Genomic DNA, 13969 nt, shown 5'->3' on the forward strand with positions numbered 1-13969 from the left:
GCCCGCGGGGCCGCGCGGGGCAGCCCCGGGCGGGGGAGCCGGGCTCGTATAAAGCGGCGGGGCCGGCGCCCCTCCTGCTCCTCCTCCTCCTGCTCCTCCTGCTCCTGCTGCCCGCGGCGATGCTGCGGCTCCTCCTGCTTCTGCCGCTCCTCGGCGCGGCCGGCGCCCTGCCCTCACCGCTCCGCCGCCGCCGCAGCGCCTCGCTGCCCGTCGGTCCCTACCTGACGCGCTACCTGAGCCAGCAGGTGGGAGCCGGTTGGGGAGGGAGGGAGCTTCCCTGGGGAGCTGGGGGGTATTTTCCGCTGTCATTAGCCTCACTCGAGCCACAGGCGGGACAGGACTACCCGCAGGTTTTTAGAAAGACACTCAGTCCGTTTGGTAAAACGTTCCAAGCCTTGAGTGTTCCGGTTATCTGCAGCTGTTTAACCTGTCAGGTCGTCGGCTCTCTTTGGTGTCCGTGCACTGAATCCTGGCCCTGGAGTCCGTATCCCCGCACACGCTGCACGGCGTGTCAGCAGCGAGGGGCCGCGCTCCGCGGCTGCACCCTGACCGTGTTTGCAAACAGCAGCTGCGGGACTTTTTTGTTCGTTTGTTTGATCACGGAGTGGTTTGGGCTGAGAGGGACCTTAAAGATCGTCTAGTTCCACCTTCCCCGCAGCCATGGGCAGGCGCACTGTCCCCTGGATGGAACAGGGAACAGATTTCTGTTATACTAACTTGAGCTTTGTCATCCTGTCTTCTTCAACAATTCGTTGGTGAAATCCATGGCATGTGGATAGAATGGAGGGCTCTGCAGTGTTGTCTTTAAGTGTTGGTGTGGTTTCCTTGCATATGACTTGAAACTCCCCATGTTCATGGGTTTTCATAAAAACAGTCAGCAATTCCTTTGGTGTGTTGGGGAGTGTCTGCATCATCGCTGTTCTGTGCCTGGGTTTCTCAGGGGAGGCAATGGCTCTTTTTACTGGGAGGCATAGTAAGGGAGGAGGACGTTTTTCTAGTGTTCCCTTGGTTTGTTTAGAATCAGGCTTTTAGCATGCATCTGAATTTAATGCCCTGGCCTACATAGGGAGTGATGGGAAGAAGGTGTTTAGTTTACAGGCATAGAATTGTTTAGGTTGGAAAAGACTCTTCAGATCATCGAGTTCAACCTTTAACCCAGTACTGCCAAGTGCACCACTAAACAATGTTCCCAAGTGCCACGTCTACACCTCTTTTAAACACCTCCAGGTTGATTCGACCACTTCCTGAGCAGCCTGTTCCAATGCTTGATAACTGTCAGTGAATATATTTTTTTTTGTTAATGTCCTATCTAAACGTCTCTTGGTGCAACTTGTGGTTGGGCATCTTGGATGATATGAGGATTTAATATCTCCTGTTTCAGCTTTGTACAAGGTGGAGTTATGATGGAGTGAGCAAAATGGGAAGATTATGCTGACAGAGAGAATAGCTGTAAAGAAAACAGATTACCCTTGTAAGATTATCCTGAATAGCTATGGAATAATTTTAGGGTCAGGGTCCCTGTCATTTGAGGTGAGAGATTGGGAAGGATTTTAGTGAGAAATCCATCCACTGAGATTACAATCTTCTGCAGATAGTGTTACTGGTTTGGAAATGCTCCTGTTCCAGGGGTCTCCCTACATAAATAATGAAATTCCTGTGTCTTGAAAACATCTCTGCCTAATGTTCACTCGGGTAATGATTTGTGATTTGTGTCCCTGCGTCAACTCCTTTAACAGCTCTGGAGCTTGTTTTGTGAGCATAGTGCAGATACTTTCCACAGTGTGTGGCCAGCATTGGCCAGGATATCGCTCCTGCAGTAGTGGTGTAATTAACCCTAATTGTTGTGGTACACTGGTTGTTACACATTGTTATCATAGTATCAGTGATACTAATTCTGTGCTGTGGTCTGAACCACCCTTTGTCAACATCTGTTGCACCTCTGTCGTCATCTCCTCCCGGGGCTGTAGTGTTGCCTGGCTTTCCTCCTCAGCTCTGGCACAGACAGCCCAGGTGCCATCCAGCTGCCAGCAAAGCAGCAGAGCTGCTGTGTGGTTGAGATCTGTGGATTTTGGGATGTAGATAGGTGTTGAGAGAAGGAAGAGTCACAGTAACATCCTATTGTAAATACTGATGCCACATCTTGTTCTCTTCTGTCTCTTATGTGTTCTTTTCCTCTCATACATACGAAGAAAAATCGCATTGGCTGAGAGTGGCTGCTCCAGGAAAGAGGGAGCCCATTCACAGGCCTTGAAATCCTTGCTTTCCTTATCCAAAGACTTACTAATATTGTTGAAGAGAGTGTGAGAGGTGTGTTCATCAAAGATTTGAATGCTGCTGCCTGGCACTTGAAAGGTAGAGGTAGCATGGGAGGTCTAATCACACAGAGAACATAGGACATGCTATCAGTAGCACAGTGTGTAGAACTGATAGCATTCAGCCCTCATGAAATATGCACTCAGTGCTGTTGTCTGGCAATTTGTAATTGCATTGTTATTCTGTAGTGCAACATAAAAACGATGATTAACATGTTAAATATGGGCAGTGATACTTTGCCACCTCTCAAGATTGTTGAAGTTTAATTACTTACATTATATTTACTTATGACATGGATTATCTGCTTGTGTTCCTTGCAGCCAAGACTTTCTTCTTAGCTAAGGTTCCTGTTTTCTTGTTTCTCTCTTATGGTTTTCATCATAAGCTGAAATAATTTATATAAAAGCATTCAATATAAAAAAATACTTTATAATATGGCAAAATATTATGCTGTCAGAAAGGAAACAGTTTTACACCTATTAATATTAAAAATCTCTTTAAATAGAGCCTTTAATATTTATTGGTTGTACAGAAGAAAACTTTGAAAGTGTAAATAGATTCCTTATGTGATTTGTTGCCTAAAAAGTTACTTCTTGATCACTGTGAATAATTTATTACTGCTGCACATTGGAACATCTAGGCATGACAGTCTATAGATATGTAACATTGTTTGACGGTTTTAGTGTCAGCTTTTACTGTGAATCAGCAACATTTAAGTCTGTTTTCATAAAAATGGAGAAATAACAGGGTCAGAGTTCAGTGCAATGCTCGTTTGCATTAAACTTCCTCCTGTTTACCATTTTAAGTGTCAGACATCCACGATGATGGGGCTAAAGTCTAGAATATTGAGAAATCAGTCAAGCAATGCCTGTGTCAGTGTGACTAGCATCTTAGCTTGTTTGCTGACCTGTCTGTGTATTTAATAACTATTATTTCGTCTTGGAGGTGTGATTTTTTTTTTTTCCTCTCCCTTCAAAAGTAACTGATGTCTTTCAGCTCTCTACCCTTCCTATGCATGAGTGAAATTACCACAGTGAAAAGGTACCTCATTCAGACCGAGAAGAGTAGATGGCCCTTGAAGCAAAACTGTCATCAGCCACATCTTTACATCAACAAATTTTATCTATTTAGGGGATGATTTTTAGGGGTCTCCTTTATAGTTTTTCTGATGTACTAATGTGACTTTTGTAGGCAAGTCCACAGTAATTTGCTTGCCTGCTAAGTGGTTTGTTGTGATTTGTGTGTTAAATTAATCCATCCAAAATGGAACTTTACAGAGAGAATGATGTGGAGAATGTATAGAGCTGTATCAGGATCACCACTGTTGGGATGGCTTCTTTGTAAGCAGCTGTGTCTGTGACCACAGTTCAAATTCATTGGAATGACTTGGTGAGGCATCCAAGATCCATCTAGTTCTCTTTATCCAAGTAGAAATAATCTTACAGCATACTGGGGAGAGTCTGGAGTCAGTCAGTTCTGACCTTTGGGGAGCCTTGTCTTGTACCTCTGTATCTCTGTCATTGGCACACGAACCAGTGTTACAAAAACCATAGCCTGAGAACTTGTTGTGCTTTATGTGCAGTACTGCTGAGAGCATGATGTCTTAAAATTCCTGATATTTGAAAGCTTCTCAGTGATAAACTGTTGTCTTAGAGAGTGGATGTGGTGTCTCTTCACTCAGTTTGATAATTGCTGGCTGTGTGAGGGTCAATGTGCTGGTGAACCCTTCACTTGTGAACTGCTATGAGTTTGTCTAAGAACCAATGTAACAAGTACAAATTAATTTTTGTTCGGCAATTTACTGAGCCTGGTCCTTCAATCAGCTTGTCTTTTGATTTAATACATGTCAATTGTGTCACCCCTTCCAAAAGAAGGATTCTGATTGCATTTAATAACTTTCTAGGTTTCACACCTCTGTAATTATTTCATAGTAAATTCACATGCAAGTGTTCATGCTCTGAAATGCATCCACACTTCGTATTGTGTGTACATAAAAGGAAGATATGTTGAAGCTTCAAAGTGATGAAGTTTAAAAAGTAACGCAATTTGATCATTTCTGGCTTTATCAGGATTCTTTAATACCCTATTTTGTATTACAGACTGAAATTCTGAAGTATAGAAAGTAAAAGCCCTGATTGAAAATGTAAAAATTAGAATGTAAGTTTCAAGCCAGAAAAGAATTTGAGAAGAACTGCAAAGAGGAAGTGAGAACATATATATTTTTTTAGACATGATTCTCTCTGTTTTACAGAAAAGATCTATGAAAGAGGAAGCAAGCGAATACAAGAATGTAATGCTTTAATTGTAAATCAGTACTATATCAAAAACCTATCTGACTTCTGTCAGCTTACTTCATGAATGTGCAGAGTAGAGAAAAGTGTGGTGAAGAGCTTGGCTCACATTTTTATGACAATGTTGTCCTGATTTATCAAATTAGTCAAAACTAAGGGTGCAGTTTTGCTCTTAAATGCTGCATCTCTTGAACTCACAAGAAGGAAGTTTCGTTTGTGGAGCAAGGTATCTTTAATCCAATTCCGCATTTTTCAGTATTTTAAATTTTTACTGTTGTATGTAAATGAGTGTCACTAAAAACCTGTATACAACAGTCACATGTGGAGGTCTTTTAAACCTAATGAAGTAGTTTTCAATCATGAGTCTAAAACTGGCTTAGGAAGACAGAGATGGATTGAGGTTATAATTTTTAATTGTGGTTAGCATCTCATTTAGCATCTTATTGTGACTCAAGTTGGTGTCTCAGAATAGTAACAGATGTTGGGAATGGTTAAGATGGGTTGTTTTTGATGCATAATATAATAGCACTCTTGGCTTCTGGTGAAGGAAAAAACAAAGTACTTTTTACAGAGCCCCTTGGTACCAATTAAAAGTTACGGATGTTTCGAGAAGTGATGCTGACTGTTTGTCTCTGAGGTGAATACTTGGAATATGTTTACTCATCAAGTAGTGCAGGAATACTGGCAGCTCTACCTCTGTGATTTCATAGCATGATTTAAAATGGGAACTGTAAGCTATAAACCAGGTCCACCACGCAGGAACAATAGCTCTTTTTCAGTGGACAGGAAAACGGGGAAGTATCTTGTTAAGCTTGTCAGTTGAATTTTTATTTTTATGCACTACTTATCTGCGAGGTCACAATGCAGACATCAGCTTCTCAAATTAAGCAGGAAACAATTTCCTCACGACTTGCAACCTCTTCCTTCAAGTGAGCAGTTAATACTAGTGACTCAAAAAACATCAATGATCACTACTACTCCCTCACTGAAAGTGAGCATTTCATATCTCACTAGCTTTAATCATTAAAAGCTGTAATAGGCCACTGACAGATTTCTGATAGACTGTCTAGATTAATAAAAGTCTAAAGAACAAAACATTGAGCAGAACTGCATATGGTTGAAGTAGCAAGCTGATCACAAGCCAGATGTGCATGAGAACTCCATTAACTTCATTGAATTTGACTTGTACCATGAGCTTCTACAAGTGAGGCAAAGTCTTAGAGCTGATTTTTTTTGTTTGGTTTTTTTTTTTTTGTGGAGGGGATTGGGTGGGGAGATATGGAGGAAAATGAAGTTCAAAATGAAATTTTATGCTGATGAGTCTCTGTATCTATTTCTTCACTCTGACTTTTGGGGAGATCAAGTGGTTTGAGTTGTTGTAGATTGTGCAGATAATTTGTGGCATTTTGCCAAGTTGGTGAGAGACAGAAGTTCAAACTTGATCATTTTATTTTAAGCTTTCAAAAATGGAATACCTTAATTTATTTCATCCATCCTGTCATATTTGGATTGTGTATCTAAAGCAGTGAAGATTATAAGAAATTTAGTGGGGTAAACCGGGCTGTACTGGGCCATCTTACTAATACTTGCAAAATGGTTAATTTCTTTGTTCGTTAAATTCAGAGAATTAAACAAGACAGAAGAATGGGAATTGTGTTTCTTTTAAGCACAGTGGTGTAATGGGATAATTTTCTTTTTTTTATTTAAAATTTCTATTTGCTGTCTCCTATGCTTTAGTTCAGCTCTAGCACGCATGTAGTATGTTCTGACACTCAGAGCTGTTTTAGTGCTACTGTCAGCTGTGCTGTGTGTGGTTGTTGTTCTCTAAACACACAGAGCAAAGAACAAAACTTCTGATCCTCGTGGGTTGTTGTTTCTAACTTTAAATTGATGTAACAGCTTTTTCCATTATTTGTGCCCGCAGCCAAGACACAGTTTATATACAAGTTCACCTTTGTGTCAGGCTTAAAGCCAAAGTGATTATGTGAAGATTAGCTGGAAAAGGTGCTTGTAGAGTGAAATTTGAGATGTGTCTCTTTCCTGAAGAGGAGATGGCTCACTGAAAAGCCTACCTGCATGGGATAGCAGGGAGCTATGATACTGTGTGATGTCCTTTCCCTCTGATTACTGATATGGACACATTTGGTGTACAGGAGCCACAGATGATATTTCCCTGAATGCTGCTGATTTCCCCATCACCCTGTCTACCAATGTCTTGCAGCCCTGCAAGCAGAAGTTGTTCCTTGGTGTTGCAAGCTTGCCAAAGTAGCAGTTGCTGTGGTATTTTTGCTATTGCATCAGGGCTGTAGAAGTAATTGCTGCTTTGATGCTTTGTGTTCTGAAGTTTTCTCTCCCGCCACCTCGATGCTCATCAAATTTGGTGGCTGTTAAATACATGATCCACAGTGGCACATGTAAAATACTTAGCCTTTCAATACTGATAAACTGCCATCCCTGCTCTGAGCTGTGTCATTTTGTCTGTGCTCTGCCTAATTAGAAGATTATCTGGATAGATGACAGGACAGCTTTCCTGTTTGCTGTCACTGTTCATCTCTACTTCCTTGGATCCTCTGTCTTTTGTAGGATTAGCAATAAAAAATAAAATACAAGTAATAGTGGTTGAACTAAGGCTGCGAGAATGATAAAGCAAATTTAATTGTAGTTCTGAAAACCTGGCAAATAAAACAATATGCAACCTGAATTAAACCTTTTAAAAATATTTAGCAAAGTAGACAGTTCTAGACCTTTTTGGGGTAGGGGTAGATCTGGTTTAAATATTTAATTTGACTAAATAAAAATATTCTCTTGGATCTGAAATGCTTTTATTCCCCTTGTCTTTGTTTAAAAAGAAGAGTTGAAGTCTTTCAAATGAAAACTCTGTTCATCAGAGAAGATGAAACTTCGCAAATTCTTTTGCTTAAACAATTAGTCCTACATAGAACTTTAGTTCACTCCTAAAACAACCTGGCATGTTTTTATGCTGCTTAATCTGTGACATATTGACATTTCACATCCAATTTTTTCCTCTCCTCTGAAGTTAATCCTCTGAATGTGATGGATTTGTAATTCAATCTGGCAGGCACATGGAAAAAATTAGTGGCCTTTGCCTGTTAGGGGTCTGAGAGACCTTGCACAAGGGTAAGTTTGCTCTTGCTGATTTAGTGCATCTGTGTGCTTTTTTCAGCCTTGTGAAATCACACCTCATGAAGTACAGCTCTGAGCTGGTTGTCTATGCTTTGCCCCATCCCTTGTCCTGAGGAAGAATTTCACCAGGAAAATAATGCCTTGGATGAAAACAGCAGTGGTGTGAACATTTGGGGTGTTTATTGCCGTATTGTTGTGGAGTTATGTAGCTGGTGGAGTCTGAGCAGCATGAGCCTCTTCATTTCTCTGAGAGGAACTGGGTGGCAGGAGAATGGAGACTGTGGTTTAAGGAGTGTCAGCAGTAAAGCAGATTGAATAGATTCTTGCCTTGGTCAACCATTCTCCCCTTTGTGCTGGAGCTTTGTGGCTCTCAAGTCCGGGACAGAAAATGTTGAGAATGCCTGTGGTACTTCTCCTTCCAAATGGAGGAGTTTTAATGAGGAATAGCATCTTCACTGTGTCTGCTGGAGGGCTTTACACCTAAGTAGTTAAAGCCTAAATGTGTTTATGGAGTTCATTTTTACATGATAAGCAGAATCTGGAGATTCAATTGCAGCACAAAACTGTTAATGGTTTGTGGAAGTTGAAATCAATTTGTTTGTGTTCTTATTAGCCAGTTGGGCTTTCCGACGTAAAATAACCTTTCATCATGTACTGTTTGTGTCTAACAAGGTCTGACCTGAGTACCCTGGTGCTTTCCTACAGCATATCCTGTAGCTTTTTAAATGTTCTTTGGTCTTTTCAAGTGCCTGTCCAAACTGTGTGACTCAGGGCAGGGGTAGATTTCCTGTCTGAAGTTTTTCTTGTCCATGTCTTTTAATCAGTGAAGAGATAAATCAGTGATAAAAATCAGACTTCCTTAAACAGCATCACCAAGAGAAGGTGCTGTGATTTCTGCGGCCTAAGAGAAGCTTCAGAAAGATACATGAAGTGTAGAATCATAGACACAACTGGGGTGGAAAAGACCTTTAAGATCATCAAGTCCATCTGTAATGTAACACTGCCAGGTTTATCACTAACCCATGTGCCTCGTCAAAGGCCAGTGTATTCTCAAGGACACAGTTGAAATGATAGATCCTTTGTATTACAAGGATCCTAAGCTTGCATTGGCTTTGGGGGCATATTTGGCTGGAAGCTCATTACAGTCAAGGAAAACTTGGTAACAGGTGCTCTAGACTACATCAGTAGTTGAATAGAAGTTGGAAACAGTAAATGGTCAAAAATCATGTGTGTTATTATCTGTATGGTTTGGTAAATGTGATGGATTAACAAATAAAATTAAATCTGGTGAACAAAACCTCGGAATTATGGAGCTTGTGGAAAATGACAATGACAGAGTCAGTCTTGGCTTGGATGCGCGTACTCTTTGCTGGGTAGAAAACTGGCTGGATAGCTAAGCCCAGAGAGTGGTGGTGAGTGGAGTTAAATCCAGCTGCTGGTCTTCTGGAGGGCAGGAAGGCTCTGCAGAGGGATCTGGACAGGCTGAATCAATGGGCTGAGGCCAACTGTGTGAGGTTCAACAAGACAAAGTGCTCAGTCCTGCCCTTGGGTCACAACAACCCAGGCAGCACTTGGGGAAGAATGGCTGGAAAGCTGCCAGGATAAAGGATCTGTGAGTGCTGGTCAACAGCAGCTGAACATGAGCCAAGGTGTGCCCAGGTGGCCAAGAAGGCCAATGGCACCTGGCCTGTATCAGCAATAGTGTGGCCAGCAGGGACAAGGGTCAGTGATTGTCCCCTGTACTCAGCACTGGTGAGGCCACACCTCAACTCCTGTGTTCAGTTCTGGGCCCCTCACTACCAGAAGGACATTGAGGGGCTGGAGCATGTCCAGAGAAGGGCAACGGATCTGGGGAAGGGTCTGGAGCACAAATCTGATGAGTGGCAGAGAGAACTGAGGTGTTTAGTCTGGAGAGGAGGAAGCTGAGGAGAGACCTTAATGTTCTCTACAGCTCCCTGAAAGGAGATTGTAGGGAGGTGGGTTTCTGTCTCTTAGGTAACAAGCAATGGAATGAGAAGAAATGGCCTCATTTTGCAGCAGGGGAGGTTTACATTGGATAGTAGGAAATCTTCCTTCACTGAAAGGCTTGTCAAGCACTGGAACATGATGCCCAGGGAAGTGGTGGCATTGCCATCTCTGGAAGTGTTCAAAAGGTGTGTGGATGAGGCACTTGGGGATGTGGTTTAGGGGTGGGCTTCTCAGTGCTGGATTAATGGTTGGACTCAGTCTTGAAGGTGGTATTCCAGCCTAAGCAGTTCCATTATTCTAATCTGTGATTCTGTCTCTTTTAAATCTTTGGTATTACTTAAGTCTAAGACTTTCCAGTTAGTGGGTTACACAGCCTGATGCAAGAAGGTACAGTTTACATCTCCCTGCTCTTCCGCAGAGCTCCAAATGATTATGCATTTCAACAGATGGGCGCAAGTCTTCAATCTCTGCTGTCCCTTGCACAACTATCAGCCTTGAAAGCAAGGAAACACCTCATTACTTGCATTTAAAATGGAAAAGATGAAACAAAGCTAAGCTTGATTTTCTTGTCTTTTTTTTTCCCCCTCCCTTTTCTGCACTAAGTGAGCAGGGACAATAGAATCTCAGCAGGTACTGGTGGGATGAAACCTCAGTCCTGGCAGGCTCAACAAAATCTGCCTCCCAGCCTCTTCCCCTTTGAACATGGTGTTATACAAAGATGACAAGAAAGTCGCTGCCTTTGTGAACTTCAAATTTGAATAGAGGAAGCAAAGGTTATAAGAGGAAACAAAACTAATAGGGCCCACAGCCCATCAGGAGTAAAAGCAGGAATAGAAATACATCAGTGAAATCCCAAGGAGGCTAAGGTCCACACTGCCATTCACACAGGAGGATATCCTCAGGCTATCCTGTATCTTCCTGTCCTCAGGAAATAATTCAGACAGGATGAGCACTCAAAACAACTCCATGGACATGTGGAGAGTAAAGCATGACTTAAGGTCCCCTGGCTTCTCACCAGTAAAACAACTGGTTTGATTTCACATGGAATATCCAATTTGGGAAAATAAAGCTATCACGTAGTGGATTGAAATTCAAGGCATCACAGAAAGGCGTTCAGACGCTCACAGTCTTGCCAGAAACTTAAAAGCATAAAACCATCAGGTGCTGATTTATCGCCTCAAATGGTATTAGATGCTTTTGGTTAGAAACTGCCCAGTGAATTATAGTTTTTTTGGAAAAGGCTTGGCTTTGCTGCCCAGTCCCTGTAGTCACTGATGACCTTACGGTGCTGCTGAGAAGGAAGTGGGTTTTAGCCCACATATCCTGTTTTGTATTTGTACTCTACTCATTGCCCAAGTTCCTGAAGTACATTAAGCAGACTAACATCTGTACAATAACTAACATCTCTTGTGCCTTTTTTGTCTCCTCCCCAGGGGAGATGTGTGGCAGAGTGGCTTGTTCTATTTTAAATGGACTTTTAAAATAACAAAAAAGCACATTACAAAAAAACTACCATGAGATAAGTAATCTTTGAGAGCTCAACAAAAGCACATGGTACATGTGCATAAATAAGATAAAGATACAGAAAGGTGCTGTATAGTTCAAACAGAAGGCACCAAGGTGGGGTTTGGCCCTTCTTCCCATTATAAGTTTGTTCAGTAAACCAGTCTGGGGAAGGTCCCTCGCCCTGAGCTGATGAGCTGCACTTCCCTGTGGAAAGTTCCTCTGAGCTGAAGGATTAAAGCTGCTGACTTGAGCCTTCAGTCTGATGCTCTCATCAGCCTCGTGGGCTCATTGCCTTGTGTTGCCCACTGATGTTTGTCATCCAGCTCAGGGAGTTCAGTTCCCAGTAGCCATGCCATGGGTAGTGGTTACAGTCTTCCATCAGAGCTGCCTGCCTCTCAAGCCATCTGCTAAATGTATGGTTTTATTTTGCCCAAATGCTTTGTGAGTCTTTGGACTCAAAGATGTGCAGGAAAATACAAGGCTTTCTTAATTGAACAATGTTCACAAAGGTTTTCGTATGTGCAACTCAAATTTTGTTGCTCCTTTTGCCATCCTGCCTGCCTCAGCTGACAAGAGTTTCTCTTAAAAACTTACTCATAATTTATGACTTTCAGTGCTGCTTTTTCTAATTTTGTCCTTCTTCTTACTAGTATCAGAATGACTGTTCCTGTGTCAGTAGATCATACTTTGATCTGTAAAACATTTCTGTTGCATTACTGATGATGACTGTGTTATTTTTTATCAAACCTGCTGCATAGTCCTGTTTGCAGAAGCTTAGAACTTTGGTAACTGGTTTGCATTAATTCTAGAATAGTTTTGTTTTAGAAGGGAACTTTGCCATCATCTCATCAAACCTCCCACTCAAAGCAGGGCCAATTTCAAAATTGTGTTGGACAGCTCAGGATCTTGTACTCACTGCTGACATCCTGGTCACAGTTGTAATTATGAAAATTTTAATTGGAAAAACCACGTATCTGTTAGTATACCATTACCATTGTTTTAACCAGCAGTTAAGGTATTTTAAATGTGTAATAAACAGACTTTTTCTTTTTGTTGTTGTGGTCTGTTCTAATCAAGTCTGGTTGTAAAAGTCATTGCTTTTACCTTACTCCTTTTGCATAAGTATGGGGAAAATCCCTTTCTGGTTCAACTTTTTAATGACATTAAGGGAAAAAAGCTGCAAAAATACCTGGTTAATTTGAGTTGTACAGTATGCTTCACACGGTTGCTGGGGTTTATAACTTGTTTGCATACCTGTTCTGTAAAGAATGGTGAAATAAAGCAATTGTTTGAATGAGACCCAGCAGCTCCTGTGCACAGACCTGCACACTCCTGCTGCACACTTTGGCTACACAACAGCTCCATCTGCTGTTCCTGAACTGCAGCTTTCCCTCTGTGTCCAAACCTTTCACTTCACGATTTTATGTTGATTCTTGGGCTTCTTCCCTCTGGCTTGACACATTTTCGCAGAGTTTTTACTGTTGTGAGAAAATACTCCTTGGGACACCTCCACACTGTGTTTTGATGTTCTGGTTTTAGAATGTCTTTGAATTTCTTTGAAATAACCAGCATTTGTGACACTTTCTTCTCTGACTGCTTTACAAACATTAGGTGTTGTTTTGGTTTGGATTTCTGTTTTTACTCCTCTTGTATGTCATACCCTTGCAAAGACAAGTTGCTACAAGGTATGAAGCCCCACCATCTAGTAATAAAGGAATTTCTGCTCTTCAGCTGAGTAATAGCTACTTGTGATTTTTTTTTTTTTTTTTTTTCTGGAGAAGTCTGGACTTGTCCGTTCTTCCTGGGATCTTGCACTTGCCCGTGGTTGGATGTGCTATGAATACGATGAACAGAGGTGATTAAGTTGTTGTGGGACTATCAAATTTCTACAGATTGAGGGAGGAATAGGAAAGAATAACATGGCTGATGGCAGTGAAGGGGGTGTACAGCATGTCAGAGTCAAGACAGAGAATCATGTCACTTTGATCAACATGGTTACTAAAACCACCAAAAGAGAACTTAAATGCCTGTATTTTTCTCCCTCTTGGTTTTGAGAGACAGACTCACTAGAGCATTGTGATGTTGTGGTTTGTTTTGAGGAAGTGGATTTGCAGATCAAATGAGGAAAACTGTGGTGAATCACGTCTCCAAAGAAAACTAGCCATAATTTGGGAAAATATATGCATGTTGGAGTATCAGTATCCTAATTTTCTAACTTCTGTGAAAGGGGAATAGTAAGATGGGCCTTAGAATCTGTTCTGCACAATACTCCATTGGATAAGCTCAGCCTGGTGTCAAAGTTTTTCTCTGTTTTTTTTTGTTTGCTTGGGATTTTGTTTTTGCTTAGTTTTCCCTCTGTGCTCTTTTTTGTCTGTTGCATGTTAAGCTGCCTGCACTGGTATATATCTTTGTAGTTAGGAAGGTTGAATACTTTTTGGGGTGTAGTCCTCTAGTTGTCACTCTGGCTTCAGGCAAGAAGGATGCAGAATCAAGCTCTAAATCTAAGTGTTTAATTTTAGGTGATTCCATAAAAGACAAACCAGACACATGGGCCTGTTTTTCCTGTCTGCGACAAGCAGCCTAACCAAAAATTTTAAAAAGAGAAAGAATTTCTCCCATTTACAAACAGACATGGAACAAAAGATGTATTAGTTGTATTTTTCAATAGTGTTGGAGTTTTTTAAACTATACTGTGACTTTTTAGATGTGCCTTAACTGATCCTTCTCTTTAATTGTCCCAAGATCAT

General features: G+C 41.4%; 1 protein-coding gene across 1 annotated transcript in view; it reads left to right on the top strand.

Moving 5' to 3' along the window:
- The first annotated feature begins 12 nt into the window (after window positions 1-12).
- Window positions 13-13969, top strand: part of PRCP (prolylcarboxypeptidase) — a 30258-nt gene continuing 16301 nt past the window's right edge. Inside the window, exon 1 of the mRNA XM_032099113.1 lies at window positions 13-245. Coding sequence (XP_031955004.1) covers window positions 120-245 — 126 coding nt within the window. The 5' untranslated portion in view covers window positions 13-119. The remainder of the gene's footprint in view (window positions 246-13969) is intronic.

Source organism: Corvus moneduloides, chromosome 2 (genome assembly GCF_009650955.1).
Source record: "Corvus moneduloides isolate bCorMon1 chromosome 2, bCorMon1.pri, whole genome shotgun sequence".
Taxonomy (NCBI): Eukaryota; Metazoa; Chordata; class Aves; order Passeriformes; family Corvidae; genus Corvus; species Corvus moneduloides.